At 42.5% G+C, this 16,144-nt stretch overlaps 3 protein-coding genes across 3 annotated transcripts in view; all 3 read left to right on the plus strand.

Annotated features, from left to right (window-relative positions):
* ttc12 (tetratricopeptide repeat domain 12) overlaps nucleotides 1–920 on the plus strand; it is a 41,093-nt gene extending 40,173 nt beyond the window's left edge. The window contains exon 21 of the mRNA XM_029714442.1: nucleotides 424–920. Within this exon, the coding sequence (XP_029570302.1) occupies nucleotides 424–493 (70 nt within the window). The 3' untranslated portion in view covers nucleotides 494–920. The remainder of the gene's footprint in view (nucleotides 1–423) is intronic.
* A 1,714-nt stretch (nucleotides 921–2,634) lies between these two features.
* LOC115162775 (uncharacterized) lies at nucleotides 2,635–6,565 on the plus strand. Its single transcript, XM_029714203.1, has 3 exons — nucleotides 2,635–2,802; nucleotides 3,323–6,314; nucleotides 6,514–6,565. Exons 1-3 carry the CDS (start codon nucleotides 2,757–2,759, stop codon nucleotides 6,563–6,565), a joined length of 3,090 nt encoding a protein of 1,029 aa, XP_029570063.1. The 5' UTR covers nucleotides 2,635–2,756.
* On the plus strand, nucleotides 6,318–11,039 carry LOC115162925 (uromodulin-like 1). The gene is made up of 5 exons (XM_029714443.1): nucleotides 6,318–7,184; nucleotides 7,455–7,688; nucleotides 8,800–8,956; nucleotides 9,824–9,950; nucleotides 10,167–11,039. Exons 1-5 carry the CDS (start codon nucleotides 6,736–6,738, stop codon nucleotides 10,349–10,351), a joined length of 1,152 nt encoding a protein of 383 aa, XP_029570303.1. The 5' UTR covers nucleotides 6,318–6,735; the 3' UTR covers nucleotides 10,352–11,039.
* The last annotated feature ends 5,105 nt before the right edge of the window (nucleotides 11,040–16,144 follow it).

A 16,144-nucleotide genomic window follows, 5' to 3' on the forward strand; every position in this document is an offset into this window, starting at 1 on the left:
TTGTTTGTAGATGGGTGATAAAAAAAAGCTATTTAATCAATTTTGAATTCAGACTGTAACACAATAATGTAGAATAAGTCAAGGGTGTGAATACTTTCTGAAGACACTGTATATCCTCCTACTAAACTGTGTGGTGCAGTAGACAGCAGCCTTCAGCAAGTTGGTTCTACCCTGCTGATGTGGATGTAACTGTTGTCCCAACGGATGTGCGATGGTAGAAACACGTTTAACCTCGAAGTGTCAGAAAAGAGGCAGAATACCGTATAAATTAAAGGAGTCTGCTCTGTGTCTCTACTCCTCTTTTGACTTCCCATGACAACATCCAATTCAGGGGAGTGAAAAGAATAGAATAGGTTCACCCAAAGGTCAACCTAGAGGGACATTATGTTTGCTTACATGAATCTTGTCTGTTTTTGTTTCTAGGCATATGGCTAAACTCAGAGAACTTCACGGATTGGAGATACTCCACTCCTGTATGAAGCTGATCACATGAGTCTCTCCAACCGACCCCAAAAAAGACTCCCAGTCTTTTTATATCCCTTTCTTGTGCGTGAAAACAAAGTTCACATATGCCATTTGGAAATGACACCTTTCATTCAGCGTATCACGCTTAACATATCCCGAGGCGGACATTGTTTGAAGTAGCTGTTTCTTAAGCCATTTTTATTGTAGCACGGTTTTATATTCCCATGTACCCCCCTGTGTTCTGTTGTGTATTATGACAGGTTGCCCAAGGACAATGTAGCTAAGCCTCACGCATGGTTTTTAATTTTCTGTTATGAAACACCAACTAATAAATGAAAAAGTTCCTCCCTCCCAGCTGGCGTAATATTTAATATGTAAAGTTTAACTTCAAACAGCGTTTAAGATGTTCGGATAGCTAAGCAGAGTGCACGCTATTAAAAAAACGTCATTATTTTTAATTGGATTTAGTTGTTCTTTGCATTTTGTACACAAACAAGGTCATAAACATTAGCAGTGTTCAGTTACGTCAAGTTGGCTAGTTCACCCTCTGAATGGCACACATACTGTACACAAACCGTGTCTCAATTGTCTCCAGGCTTAAAAATCCTTCTTTAAACATGTCGCCTCCCCTTCATCTACACTGATTGAAGTGGACTTAACAGGTGACATCGATAAGGGATCATAGCTTTCACGTGGATTCACCTGGTCAGTCTATGTCTTGGAAAAAGCAGGTGTTCCTAATGTTTTGTACACTCAGTGTACATCACTCAGCCATTTCCTAACATACAGTGGGGTTCAAAATTATTGGCACCCTTGATAAAGAGGAGCAAAGAATACTTTATAAAATAAATAATACAAATACTGGGCTATTTTGTATTCTCAATTTCCAAAAATATTGAGAATATTATTTTATACTAATACAATTGCTCAGAGAAAGATTTTGTTTAACATGTAATATTTGTATTCTCAAAAAGATAGGGGAGAACATTGTCACCGCTAAGTTTAGTATTTAGTCATTTTTATTATAAATTGAGAATAGAATATGTTTCTAAACATTATTGTGGATGCTACCATGATAACGGATAATATTGAATGAATTGTGAGTGATGACGAGTGAGAAAGTTAACAGAAGCACAAAGATCATACACCCAAGTTATGCTAACCTCTCACCATTACCAATAATAGGTAGGTTAGCATGCCTTGGCCGTATTATTTGTGTGCCTCTGTAACTTTCTCACTCATCAATGCCACAATACATTATTTACCATTCATTTCTATTGGGCACAAAATAATCTGAAACACAACCAAAACAAACTGCAAATGCATCTAACAAGTTTGTAGTCACAAGCTTGATGTAGTCATTGCGTGCTAGGAATACTGGACCGAGTACTAAACTTGTAACTACTTTGACAACAGGGGTGCCAATTATTTTGACCCTTATGCTTTTGAGAAAAAAATATGACTTGTTAATTAACCTACAAACTATCTTTATCTGAGCAACTGTATTCGTGTAAAATAACATCATTTTCCAAAATGTTTTGCTCATCTTTATCAACGGTGCCTATCTTTTTGGAGACGACTGTATATTAATCATGTGTGGAAATGGCTGAAATGCTCACATTTGACATTGATTTTAAAGAGCTTTAACATACTGGATGTGTTTGGGGAAAATGGATTAGGATGATAGCGTATATTCCTGTGGTTTAGGGCTGTTCATGTGATTATAAGCCCTGGCACTGGGTACACAGCTTGAGGATATATATTCTATCTATGGCATGGAGGACCCCCTGCTCTAAATGGATCATTACACTGCATGCTTGTTAACAGCTTTGCATCACTGCCAATCATGTAAAGATTACAACCATGAGTTTAATTAAAAGGGCAATGTGTGTGTGTGTGTGTGTGTGTGTGTGTGTGTGTGTGTGTGTGTGTGTGTGTGTGTGTGTGTGTGTGTGTGTGTCTGGTTGTGTGTGTCTCTCGCTCTCTCTTTAATAATGCCATCTTAGAAATGGAGCAACAGTAGGAAAAGGGATACCTATGAATGTATCAGCAGCACGATGACTGAAGAGAGAGGAGACCTGGAGCTTGTTACTTGTTTACAGTACATGTCACCGAAATCTAATCCATGTATCAAAATGAAATGAGTCGAGGACAAAGCTCTCCGTATGTGATCACACTGGCTGTATATCTACAAAACTACAGCTCCCACCTGTGTTGGATTAATAGCAAGCAGGGTTTGCAAGCAACACTTTTTTGGGGGAAGAATATTCACCTGTTCTGGTATAAACAGGATGAGCAGTCATTTCTATTTAATGCTATTTGTTTTCATTCTCACAGGTATGTATGTGCTTTTTGTGTGCCTTTATGTGATATATGTATGATTGATGATATGTTGGTGGGCTCCTTGCTGCTTGCTGCTTGTGGTTTTCCCTGCAAGGCAGGATGTTAAGCAAATAATATTGTTAATAGTTCATGGTAATGGCTACAGAGTGATTTTCACTGCAGCCATTGTTCTGAGGTTACTAATAGGTTAACAGTAGACTAGTGTCCTTATTGGCAGATTAATCATGATATTGTCTCTGTTAAGGCTTGATAAATTGCTAGTTATTTGCTACAGTATACAATACATTCTGAGTTAGAGTGCATTCCAAATGAGTTTCTTATTAAAAACGTGACATAGTAATGAATATTGATCTGTTTGGGTCGACTTAATGAACGCAAGCTGAATATTTCGCTATGCATGATTAAACATCTCTGCATTATGTTGATTGATATTAACCATTTTCATAGGAAATGATTTCCAATTCATTTCCTATGACAGCGAAAAGACGATTGACTCAAATGTATCTCCTTGTAGTGCAAGCTGAAAATGGAGACCTGCAAGGTTATCCCTATCCGTCACCGCCAGCAGCAGCAGAAGTTCCAGTCTCAATAGAGTCAGTGTCTGAAGAGCAGAACAACAAAGGTCATGGTGGAGCAGTAACAATGCCCACAGAGAATAGCCACCTCCAGACTGTGGCTGTAAGTGCATCCCCAGGGACAGATTTGTTCCATACGCCACATGAAAGGCACAATTTCACGAACGCCACAACTGCTGAAGATGCAATTGCTGCTTCGTCAACTGGAGGCTTTGTTTGGAAAGAGGGCTCCGATTTACCTATGCCAGCTGAGGCCAATGAAGCAAATCTCACATTGATCTCTAATTATGAAGCTGGATTTGAATCAATGAAGAATGGCACCGTGATGCCTGTGCCTCATTTGTCCAAAGACGTGGAGAAAGAGAAAGCCTCAGAATTGCTGCTTCACTCTCTACTTGTTAACAGGAATCAAAGAATCGCTGAATCTATCACTCTTATGTCCACACGACGGAGGCTGGGAGTACCTATGGTGACTGCCACTCATCCTCACATAATTGATAACTGGGCCAAGTCAAATGACAATGAGGAAAAACGAGGCCAAGACGCAGATGAAAATGGGATTTTGGAATTGGAAAGAAACAAGTATCCATTGAGTGAGTCAGAATCCATCTTGCGTGACAGAAAGGACGTTTCTTTGACTACGGAGCGCATGATGACAAACATGTGTTTGAATTGCCTGCAAGAAAAAAGGCCATCGTCAACAGAAAAAATGGCTGTTCTGTCTGCGTTGTTCGACCGAGACAGCTCACTCAGTCTTGGAGGAAATGGAAATATGCTTACTGTAAACTCCAGACACCACAAGGCCTCAATGCCGAGCTCATTTGAAGTGACAACAAAGAAACAAGAGGACAAAACAGTAGTATTTGATGGTGCCAAAACATCCAAAAAGAGCACATTTGATTTCACTGTAAATGTTTTGGATGGGCTAGATTATGAGTTCATAACCCCCCTTTCCTCATTAAACTCTGAAATGAATCTCAGTAAAATCATGTTGAATGATTCATTTGCTAGTACATCTTTCTCAAACTCAGGAACGATTGAAGTCAAGGCAAACACAACCAGAACAGTGCTTCTCACTACAAAGGTGGAAAATGAGACAGTTTCCAGATTGAGTGATATTAGCAAATCTTTTGATAAAACGTTGTTATCAACAACCAGCATGCCTTATCCTTCGACTTCAGAGATCTTTCACACTTTATTATTATCATTGAGCGATAAAGAAGAAAAGATGTCTGGGAAGACTGTGAATCTCAGAAACCAGTCAAAATTGGTTTCTCAAATCCAAGATAATTCATCTGTAAAACTCCAAAACATATCCTCCAGTTTACTTCATAGTTTTCTTGGCGATCACACATTGGCGGGTGTTGACATTACAAATAAGGACACAGAGTTCAGTTTTGAAGATGGGCGAGGGGAAGAGCGGGAGCATGCTGTTGGGCAAGTTATGACAATTCCTCTCATCAATGCGCCATCTCCTTCTGTCCATGGTCTATCTGACCAAAACATTGAAAACAGTGGGATGGCTGACCCCAACAGTGGGGTTAATGACCCCATCAGTGGGGCTAACAACCCCAACAATGGATCAATAATAAGTGGTATGCTAGACTCGTTTAATTCTCTCTTTAGCCAAGCTCGTGAAATAATCACATCAAAAAGCCACACCACTGACCACATTGACGAATCAGCCTTGCCTATGAGAATGCCATCAATCGAAAGCCAAAGTGCAACAACATCCTTCCGCTCTACGAGGCGGACCACGGCAGCTGTCAAAGTTCCTCCTGCCTCTCAGGCTCTGACAGAGAGTGTGAAATCTTTGATGTCTGAGTTGAGTACCACTGGCCACCTGCCAGCACAGCCCAGTGTTCTGTTCAAAGAGCAGCAGCCTATGAGCCTCCTGCCAGAAGTCTCTAACATGCAACGTGCATCTGTAACTATGATGAGAACACTGTCCAAAAAGCCATATTCTAAGAGTGCCGACAATGTAAACAGTATCGATAAACGGACCGCGCCTCCCGTTGTTTTGTCACAGACAGTGAAGCCAAGTGCTAAAGTAAATGCTCAGTTGCCAAGAACAACAGAGAAAGGAGTTACGTTTTCCACAAAACGTATTTCTGAAACCACAAGTAAGTTAGACATTTATGTGTCCGCCATGATGACAACAACAACACACGTCGATGTGAAAAGGTCAACCGAACAAAGACTTGCAGTAGGTCGCGGTGACATCAAGTCGAGTGGTGACACCTTTCGAATCTTTGCAGACAGTGCTGGGAACCTTGAAACACCTAACGAATTGAAAAATGTGAACATACTAAAGCTGAAAAACAACAAAGGACAGGAGTCTGACTTCTCTCAGCCTCAAGGTTCTCTTGAGGAGGTGACAGAAATGACAATGGACAAGAGCAGTACTGTTCACCATGGGATAATGAAAACCACAGAAAGACTGGCTAGAGAGGAAAAACGCACGTCTGCAAACATGTCTCCCTCCCATCTTTTAATTAAACTGTTGGGAGCAACAGCACACAGAGACATTCATCGGGCTGAAAATCTCTCTGAATTGCTGGAAGAGGAAAATAAGTCATTCTCCAGCCAAGCGCCAAGTCATAAAATGCCAGTGCAGACTGTGATAACCCCAAGCCAGACACTATCACGAATTGTATCTTTTAATAAGAAACCACATATTGTGTCTAAACCGCAACAATTCTCTACCCATAGGGTCACGCTTACAAAATATGCCAATGCATCAACAAAACATAAGCAAAGCAATCAGCAAAGACACTCAACAAAAGGAAAAAAACAAGTATTTATGACGACTTTCTCGCGAAGCACAGTCCCAGGCCCTCCAAATCAAATCAGAAATGTGGAAGTAACATTTAACGACTCTCCAGAGATTGTGAAATCAACATTTTCTACACCTAACAGTGTTGGAAATCTGTATTCACTTACCGCTGCAAAATCATTAATCACAGTTGGGCAGTCAACTATTCAGCCTAATATTGCAATAAAGACGTCTACTTCCCACACATCAATAATTCAACATGTTTCAGCTCGAAAGCATCACATAAGCATTTCGACATTAACAACATCAGGAAACTCAGCCTCTCAGTCCATAACTGTTGGAAAACATCTGCAGCGTGTACGACCGGCGACACCTCTCTTTGACATCGCTAAAGAGGACATCGTGACCTCTGACATCACTGAGGCATTAAAGGGGAGTCACCTTGTTCCCCTTTTACCGCCTCGTCCGTATAATGACACATCGACTAGTCCACCCACCGACGATTACTCGCCCACAGGGCCACTTACCGCCAGCCTGGCTTTGCATCATCGCCAAGGGCAATCTTCTTCTGAGATAATGCCTTTCGACGCTCCATCTCAAAGCCAATGGGACTCGTTTACAGATTCGGAGGAGAAAGTGGAACGGCATTCAAATGCCTCACATGCTTCTGCCGATAACGAGCAAATAAGCCCTTCAGAGGCTCAAATAGTGCATGAAGTGAAAAGTGAGCAATCTGGGTTTAGCACATGGCCGGCGCTGTTCGCTGCCGATAGTTCAGCTGGCACCAGCCACATTAACTTAACCCAATCACGACCTGATGAGACCACGGGATTGAGGGCCAAGGAACACACCCTGCCAAGTGCACTACTGCACCAGACCACTAATGGGGTCGAGAATGACCATGCTTTGTCTGGAGTAAGTCCAGCGCATGAGTCTGGTAGAAAGCTCCTGGGGTCTGGGAGTGGGTCAGATCCATTGGCCTTGCACCAGAGGATTGGGTTATCATCCCCCGATCTCCTCACTGGGTAATTATCACAGGATATTTAATTTAATTAACAAATTCATTTATTATGATATTAAAAAGTGCATTGTAATATTAACATTCAACATTAGTTAATCAATTTATTTGAATTGAATTGGATAGGTAGTAACACTTTACCTTAAGTTGCCCCTATACCTTAAGTTGCCACTATACCTATGCAACTACACAGTAATACCAATATTTTTTTAACATGTATTTGCATTACAACTGCTTTTAAATTATAGGTTTCATGTTTGTTCTAATCTGTTTTCAGATTAGCGGTAATTTCCGATGATATTTGTGGCACTGGCAACTACACGGCCGAGATGAACTTGAACCTGGAGCGCGACGTTCTGCCCGGAGACTTTGTCCCGGCTCTGGGGATCATCCATGTGGTAATCAAACTGAAAACCAACAACAGCCAGGTGAACCTAGAGATAAAGTCCTGCTGTCTCTCGCCCACTGTTCAGCTTGATGAAATCAACACCACTTGTTGTGTGTTTTCCAGGTAGGTGTTCATATTGTTGTGTTTCATATATGGAATATCTCCAGCAGCCCTACTACCAACAGCTCCAGAATGGGACTAAACTGTCAATACTGACTAACATTCCAATCAAGTCAAATAATGTCCTGGAATCAAATCAATCCCGCTTGATCCAGGTTAGCAGGCATGTGTTGAATGTTGGAATATTTTTTTCACCGTATATAGACAGCACCTCCCAAGGCTTGCTTGCTGATGGTCTTATTGCAGTTAAGCAGCATTTTTGGGATAGATGGCAAATGAAACACTTAGCAACAAAAAAAAACAATGTCTACCAACAGTAAATAAACTCTTTAGCTGTGGACTACCACCACTGCCTATATCTGAACAGGGAAGTTTTATCTACTTGGAAAAGTGTTGACAAGGAAGAGGGGTGTCTTTTTAATCCCCCAGTTAGGATGAGGATTGATGGACAGCGAAACATGTCTCCTTGCGGTCAGGTTTGCTCCCAGACCATTTGGAACTTCGCTTTAGTCGGCTGAGTAGCCTATGGTTTCCAAAGATCCATCTTTTAAGTCTGATAAATCCCTGAATTAGTGCTGAATATGCTTTTATCAAATGACTTGTCTTAAGATCATATCGCATAAACACATCCTCATAACAGTTTTAGGAGAGGGGGCATTTAACCTCAAATGGCAAGGCCGTCACGATCAATATGAACAGGACATCAATGATAACCACCAAATCCATTGTTCCACTCTTCTTTACTTTGTGTTGACTTGCTGTTGTCGGAAACATTTGTGACCCTTGCTATTTGAATTACACTCACCATCAAATTCACTTCAAAACGAAGTTCAGTGTTGTTCCTATCACACGTCCTATCACGGGTCCCATGTGGCTCAGCTGGTAGGGCATGGTGTTTGCAACGCCAGGGTTGTGGGTTCGATTCCCACGGGGGACCAGTACGGGGGGAAAAAAGTAAATAAATGTATGAAATGTATGCATTCACTACTGTAAGTCACTCTGGATAAGAGCGTCTACTGAAATGTCCTGTGAATGTTTTTCTGCTCCTGTCGACCGATACTCAACCCCCCCTCTCAGTCCCACAGTTGTTGTGATTTGTTGTGTGAACTTTCAGGTCACCACTGAGCCCGCGAGGAATCAGGCTGTTACCCAGCATCCTGTCAAAACGTGCCAGCTTCACCATCAGTCTCTTCCAGATGATTAATTACTCCATGGCATACCTACACTGCGATCTGAGCATCTGCCTCAGGAACCATACCGAGTGTGAGAGGGTGAGACGGGATGCTAGTAGTAAGGCGAGGCAATTTTATCCCGAGCACCGGTCAGTTAAGGAAGAGGTGGGGGGGGGGTATGGGATGTAAGAGAGAGGAAGTTGTGCGGCGTAGACTACGGTTTGGGCACACAGGTCTGAATGTCACTTTGTGGATGATAGGGAGACACGAAACAAGTCTGTGTGATGAGTGTTTCGTGGGGGAAATGGGGGGAGCGTGTGTTGATATTTTGTGAACTGTATGACGTCGACAGGGAGAGATTGTTGTGAAAGGGTTAAAGATCCTGGACAGGGTTGGGGTTTGGGTGGTGTAGTGGGGGGGAGGAAAGGGGAGGGAAGCGGTGTCTAGGGCTCTATTTCACTTTTCTTAGAGCCATTGGGGGAAACAAGGAAACTTACTGATACTGAGATGGAGATGCCCCCCCCATTGGAATAGCTGGAGATGCCACATGCTCATAAAGCTACATTTCTCTCAATTTCTATTGTTTAGCCTTCAAGCTGATAATAGGCCTTTATGTGTTGTTTAGTATGTTGCCTAGCATATGACCTAGTGTGCTGCCTTCAAGCTCAAAATAGGCCTTTATGTGTTGTTTGAGGTATATAGCCTTGCATGTAGCCTTCAAACTAAAACCTCACTATTGTTAGAAGATTAATTATGTGTTGTATAAAATTATTTATTTCCAGTGACATTGATATCAAACAACAACAGCTGAGGCAACATGTTTGAGGCATATTAATAACAGAGGAAGGATGTATAATACACCACGTACCTGGAAAGAGACCCAGAAACATCGTAATTACCGGTTATCTCCTCCAACTCATCGTTTTCCATGCACACACGCCATGTTTTTCTCTGTTCTAACTGCAGCAGTGTCTTCAGCCCAGAGATCTCTTCTCTGAGGAGGGTCCAGAGGCTATCACCAATCTGAGGAACCGCATATCCTTTGGTCCCATGTTGAAAGGAGCAGAGAATTCTTCTCTCCCAGGGGAGATGGGTAATTATTAGCGCGACTACGTAATAAAATGTGATCCAGTCTTTGATAATACGCTCAAAAGATCCTTATCAGAGAGGAAATTAGTGCCTGCTGTGTGTAGACTGTGGATGCATCACAAATGGCACCCTATTCCCTATGGGCCCTGGTCAAAAGTAGTGCATTATATAGGGAATAGGGTGGCATTTGTGACGACTTGTGTTACTGTATGAATTTCAGACACGGCAGCAGAGATGGAGATTATGCTTGTCATACTGGGGATGGTGGTGGGGTGTTCGCTGATGACGGGTACACTGCTGCTTCTCTGGATGGCCTATAGACGGCGGCGGGCCGATTGGATGGTTTACCCAGAGTCCAGAGCGTGCTGCGGCTGCCTGCGTAGAGGAGACATGATCTTACCATAGCCAAGTAGGAGACGATGGTCAATCACGTCAGCCTGCAGACCAGACCAGACCCTGGCCAGAATCAATCCAATTCACTCCTATCACACATGACACCCGGGCAGAGCTTCTGTGGTCCCATATCTCACTCCCTTCACCGACGCAGTGAATGTCTTACCTTTACACTATAGTAATATGACACAGAAACACATGTACAGAATACATTACCTGATGGTGGATTATCTCGGTCAATGTTTTTGCATGGCAACAATTGCTAATTCACCAAACAACTGTGCACAGTGATTCAAGATGAATTGAGGATCAAGAATGTTTTATGATCATGTGAATTTAAACATGATGTGCGTATTGTGTAAACACCATATTATTATTGCTAGTCTCTTGTACTAAGTCCTCTAACCCTGCTACTATCTGGAAGTAATTGTTTGTTAAAAAAGTTGATTATCCTCTCAATGATTCTCAATCATCATCTCAAGCATGACGCGTATTATCATGCCAATTCTGGCCAAATGCTTTTAAAAACAATACAGATCACTGGCTACTCTCACGAAGACACAAATTACACCGACAATTCATTAACATCTCTGTCTGCACTACTTCATCATGCACCATATTACCTAAAATGCTACAACAATTTGTTCCTGATTTGCCACAAGCTCAAATGATTAAACAACTTCCACAATGCTCAGATAGATGTGTGGATGACTGGTCCTTTCATACACATGCATGAATAAATGCTAATTAATATCCTTGTATGCAAAGCTCATATACAGTGTTCACTGTAGCATTGCCAACAGAACAGAATATGAAATGTGTTGGTACGTAATTCATCACTTCTTAATTGTGTTTGGGAAAGTAAACAGTTATGTCCCTGTGCACACCATGTAGATGAGATACAGGTACCCTACTCAACAACCAATTAGAGTGCAAAGGAGGACTAGAAGCCAGGGGCCTTACCCAATCAAATCTCCTTGCATGAAAGAGCTTGTTTTAGTGATTGACTGAGGTTTGTATCTAAGGACACACCCCTCAGGTAGCCTCTTACGACTCTGCGAGATTGGAATAATCTTTGGCAGATCCCTTTGGTGGATCGTTCAGAAGCCAATCCCAATAGTATGTTAGCAAGCTGTATTGTAGCCAAAATGTACTTTTATAGGATAGCCGGAGGCAAAGTCTGGTCAGAGGGAGGTCTGCCATGGATGCCCTGGTGACAGTTAGTACAGAGATAGCCAAGGCCCTGAAAATAAAAGGCGTGATGAATGTTGTGTATTTTGACATTGAAAAAGCTTACGATACCATGTGGAAGGAAGGGTTGTTGATCAAGTTGAGTGCGTTGGGCATTGGAGGATGTCTGTATAACTAGATCATGGACTTCCTGTTTGATCGGGTCATACGGTTGAGGGTGGGGTCAGAATTGCCAATGTGGTTTGAAGTGGACAATGGTACTCCTCAGGGAAGTGTGGTTAGTCCAGTGTTGTTCACCCTGATGATAGATTACACATTTAAGGAGGTGGAACAGGGAGTGGGTGTGGCCTTGTATGCTGATGATGAGGCTGTATGGAAGAGAGGTGGGAAGGTGAAATATGTGATGAGGAAGATGCAAGAAGCTGTGGGAGTTTTGGAAGATTGGTCTCCAACATGGGGGTTTATGATGTCTGTGGCCAAGTCCTGCTTTGTGGTGTTTTCTAGGAGTACGGTTAAATATGTTAGGCTTCAAATATACGGCAGGATATAGGCAGGGTGTCTGAGTTTAAGTATTTAGGTATGTGATTTTACGAGAGGCTTATATGGAAGAGACTTGTTGAGTATATTAAAATGAAGTGTAGGAAGGTGCTGAACCTCATGAGGACAGTGGCAGGATACGATAGGGGGTCAGATAGACAAACACTACTGTGTATGTATCAGGCATTGATCAAGTCATCTTTGGGTTCTGGGTGCTTTGTATATGGATCGGTAGCCAAAACGGTACTACAGCGCCTGGATAGGATACAGTCAAGGGCCCTGAGATCGGGTGGCAGGTAGCCTAGTGTTAGAGCGTTGGACTTGTAACCGAAAGGTTGAAAGATCGAATCCCTGAGCTGACAAGGTAAAAATCTGTCGTTCTGCCCTTGAACAAGGCAGTTAACCCACTGTTCCTAGGCTGTCATTGAAAATAAGATTTTGACTGACTTGATTCACTGACTTGCCTAGTTAAATAAAGGTAAAATTTAAAAAAAATTGTGTGTGGGTGCCTTCAGGATGACACCTGTTGAGGCATTGCAGGTGGATAGTGGGGAACTGCCACTGAGGATAAGGTGGGACAAACTTGGATTAGCGTACTGGATGAGATTGAATCCTGTGGTCACGGTAACTGGGGAATGCTGGGAGTGGGTAAGCAGAGTGTGTACGGGTGGACAATTGGGCAGAAAGTTGTAGAATATGGACTGGGGGAGAGTGAGATAGGGCTGGCAATTGCATTGGGGAACATTCCTCCGTGGATGTTTCTGAAACCAAGTGTAGATGTGGATGTTATTGACGGAAGGAGAGACAGTGTATGGAGAAATATACAGTATAGATGAATTGGTTTTATTTGTTTTTTAAGGACATATACAGATGGTTCAAAGGATTCAGTCAGTGGTAGGGCAGGGGTGTATATCCAAGATTTTAATGTTAGAGTATGTAAGCGGTTAACTGATTATGTGTCAGTGTATGCAACCGTGTTGATGGCCATGATGATAGGTTTGAGATGCATGGAGGAGGTGAAACCACTCAAGAGTGGAGATCTGTTCTGATTTGGCTGCAGTGTTGAGTAGTGTGAAGACAGGCAGGTTGAATAGGGGAGACTTGTTTGTGGAGATGATGGTGCTGTCAATGGGATTGGAGAGGATGGGTGTGGTAGTAAGCTTTTGATGGGCTCCTGCCCATGTGGCTATGGAGGGTAATCAGAAGGCTGATGTGGTGGCTAAGTGTGCGGTGAGGCGCGAGTGGGTAGATATTCAGGTCACGTTGGGCCGCAGGGAAGTTAAGTCCTTGATCCGGGCAAAACGGCTCAATCTTTGGCAAAGGGAGTGGGATGCTAGTAGTAGTTTATCCCGTGCACTGGTCAGTTAAGGAAGAGGTGGGGAGTATGGGATGTAAGAGAGAGGAAGTTGTGTGGAGTAGACTACGGTTTGGGCACACATGTCTGAATGTCACGTTGTGAATGATAGGGAGACATGAAACAAGTCTGTGTGATGAGTATTTCGTGGGGGAAATGGGGGGAGCGTGTGTTGATATTTTGTGAACTGTATGACGTCGACAGGGAGAGATTGTGTGAAAGGGTTAGAGATCCTGGACAGGGTTGGGGTTTGGGTGGTGTAGTGGGGGGAGGAAAGGGGAGGGAGGTGGTGTCTATTTAACTTTCTTAGAAGAACAGGACTAATGAAGAGAATTTAATGTAGGTAGGTCGTGACTGGCCTCACACTCCAGTACAGTAGGTGGCGGTGTATGCACCTTAAAAGTTGGATGCAAATGTAATCTCTCCTCCTTCGGTAGTCTTCTTCTTCTTCTTCTGTGGACTTTATATGGCAGTTGGCAACCAACTTTAAGATGCATTACCATCACCAACTGGACTGGAGTGTGGACCTCAGTTCATCTTTCAATCACCCAAGTGGGTATATGCGCCTCAAAACCAATGAGGAGATGGGAGAGGCGGGACTTGCAGTGCGTGAAGTTTCAAAAATAGAGTCAAGTTCTATTTTAGTGCCTGGCTATGCAGACACTCATTGACGTGCGCCAACAGTTTAGATGAAATTATTGAATACATTTTTTTTATTTTTTAAAATGTATTATTGAATAACATGTATGTGTACATTTATTTAGCAACACTCGGGCACGCAACGCTGGCGGTGTGGTCAGCATGTAACGTTAACGAGCTAGCGTTGCTAACTGAGTTGTTTTATAAGAAAACGGCTGAGGTGACTCAAACACTTTAGCTAGCTAGTATTAGATGTGTCTTACATTTAAGATAACTTTCATTGAAATTGGTGGTTACTACTGGTTCTAGATCCGATGGGAGAGAAATTGACCGCCATTGTTTGGTAAGGGCTCGAAGTGATATCATGCACCCAGAGGACTCAAGCAATCACCAAAGGATAATAATGACTTTGCCTTGGGCTATCCTACGACAGGAAATTTGGCGTACAGTAGTTGCCAATTTGAGCTAAATGTGTGTCTCGAGTAACCTGGGGAATGGATGTAAGGCTGGAGAGTTCATTTGTGGAGTATTGGCAAAATGCACTATTTAAAAGATATATAACAGTTTTGAGTTTGGACTTTTATTACCTACCAATTGACAAAAAAAGTCCCGGAGGTAGCAGTATCCCAATGAAAAGCTATTTGTTTTCTCATTGAGTTGTTTAATGATAGGCCTATCACTCTTCATTATTTTTTTCTATTAATAAAGATGGATCACATTGTATCTGTCTCTCATGCATACACCCCTTTCAAATTAACAGCTGCCATGATCCATAGTATCCCGTTGTGAGACAAAGTTTTGAGCCAGAATTGCATAAAGCATCACTATGATGTGTTTACGCTCTCCCTGGACAGGCAAAGATAAATGAAAAGCAGCCAATAGGCAGACGTCGCCTTTGAGATAGAGTAACTCCATATGTAAAACACAGATCGCACACACACACATGCACAGCGCATGCAAGAACACACACGCACACACACACACAAAGGGAGGCCAGCGCAGACAGCCTGGAGGGAGAAGAAGCTGAGCAGATTTAGGAGGCAAGGGGAAATTGTGTTGAAGAGGATTTGTTAATAAAAAAATCCTTAATGGCGTCTTGTAATTGAAAGGGTGAACAAAGTGTGCGCAGCTGGAATCATAAAAGGAGAAATAGTCTCAGGATCTCAACCTCCAGGCATTTTGAGACACATGAGCCCAAGTCCAAATGAATCAAGGGACCGTTAATACGAAAGCTCCTCAAAACTGCACTGCAGGGAAGGAGACGGATGCAAAAGAGAGACGGAAGGGAAGATGAAAACAATCTGAGTGTGGCAGAAATTTGGAACGTGCTTTCAGTAGTTCTGAAATATCCTGAAACTGATCATTTTGTTTTGTTAACGTGTGAATTAAAAACAGCAGGAGGTCATGGTGTACAGTACCACAATGTATTGGCCTCTAAGCAAACCTCTCCCCCATACACATAAATGTCAATAAGATAGGCCTATCAATGTTACATTTCTAAATCGTTCACAAAGACCCACTCTGTCTCAGACAAATATACCTTGTAAAAGGTTACAAGAGTGTAAATATGATATAAATGTGCAAGCCATAAGCACAACAACATGGGTGATAAAAGGATAGCTCGAGGTGGATATCTTTATTTGATCATCTTCCTGAATTGACTTCACATGCCCCCGGGCCACTCATAAAGGATATCGCTTCACACCTTTCCTGAAAGATAGGCTAAACTAATGGAGCAGAAAGGTAAAGACAGAATGTTTGTGCCAAATGTCACCCTATTCCCTATTTAGTGCACTACTTTTGACCAGATCTCTATGGGCATCCCCTATTAAGCCCTGGTCAAAGGTTGTTCTCTATCTAGGGAATGACATTGTTATGATGGCATTGTTACGATCCTGCGACAGCCTCTGCTGCATCACCCGAAAATCTGAATATGCAAAGCACAATGATGTGAAATTTGCCCAGCGCTGTATGTGCTGTCGTCCAATTAGTTACCAGGCATGTGCGTAAAGCTTCCATGGGGACTTTTCTTTTGACTCTGAGTACAGTTCCTCTGAGCACAGAGAAGACAAGTGTCATACAAA

The sequence above is a fragment of the Salmo trutta genome, chromosome 26 (genome assembly GCF_901001165.1).
Source record: "Salmo trutta chromosome 26, fSalTru1.1, whole genome shotgun sequence".
Lineage (NCBI taxonomy): Eukaryota > Metazoa > Chordata > Actinopteri > Salmoniformes > Salmonidae > Salmo > Salmo trutta.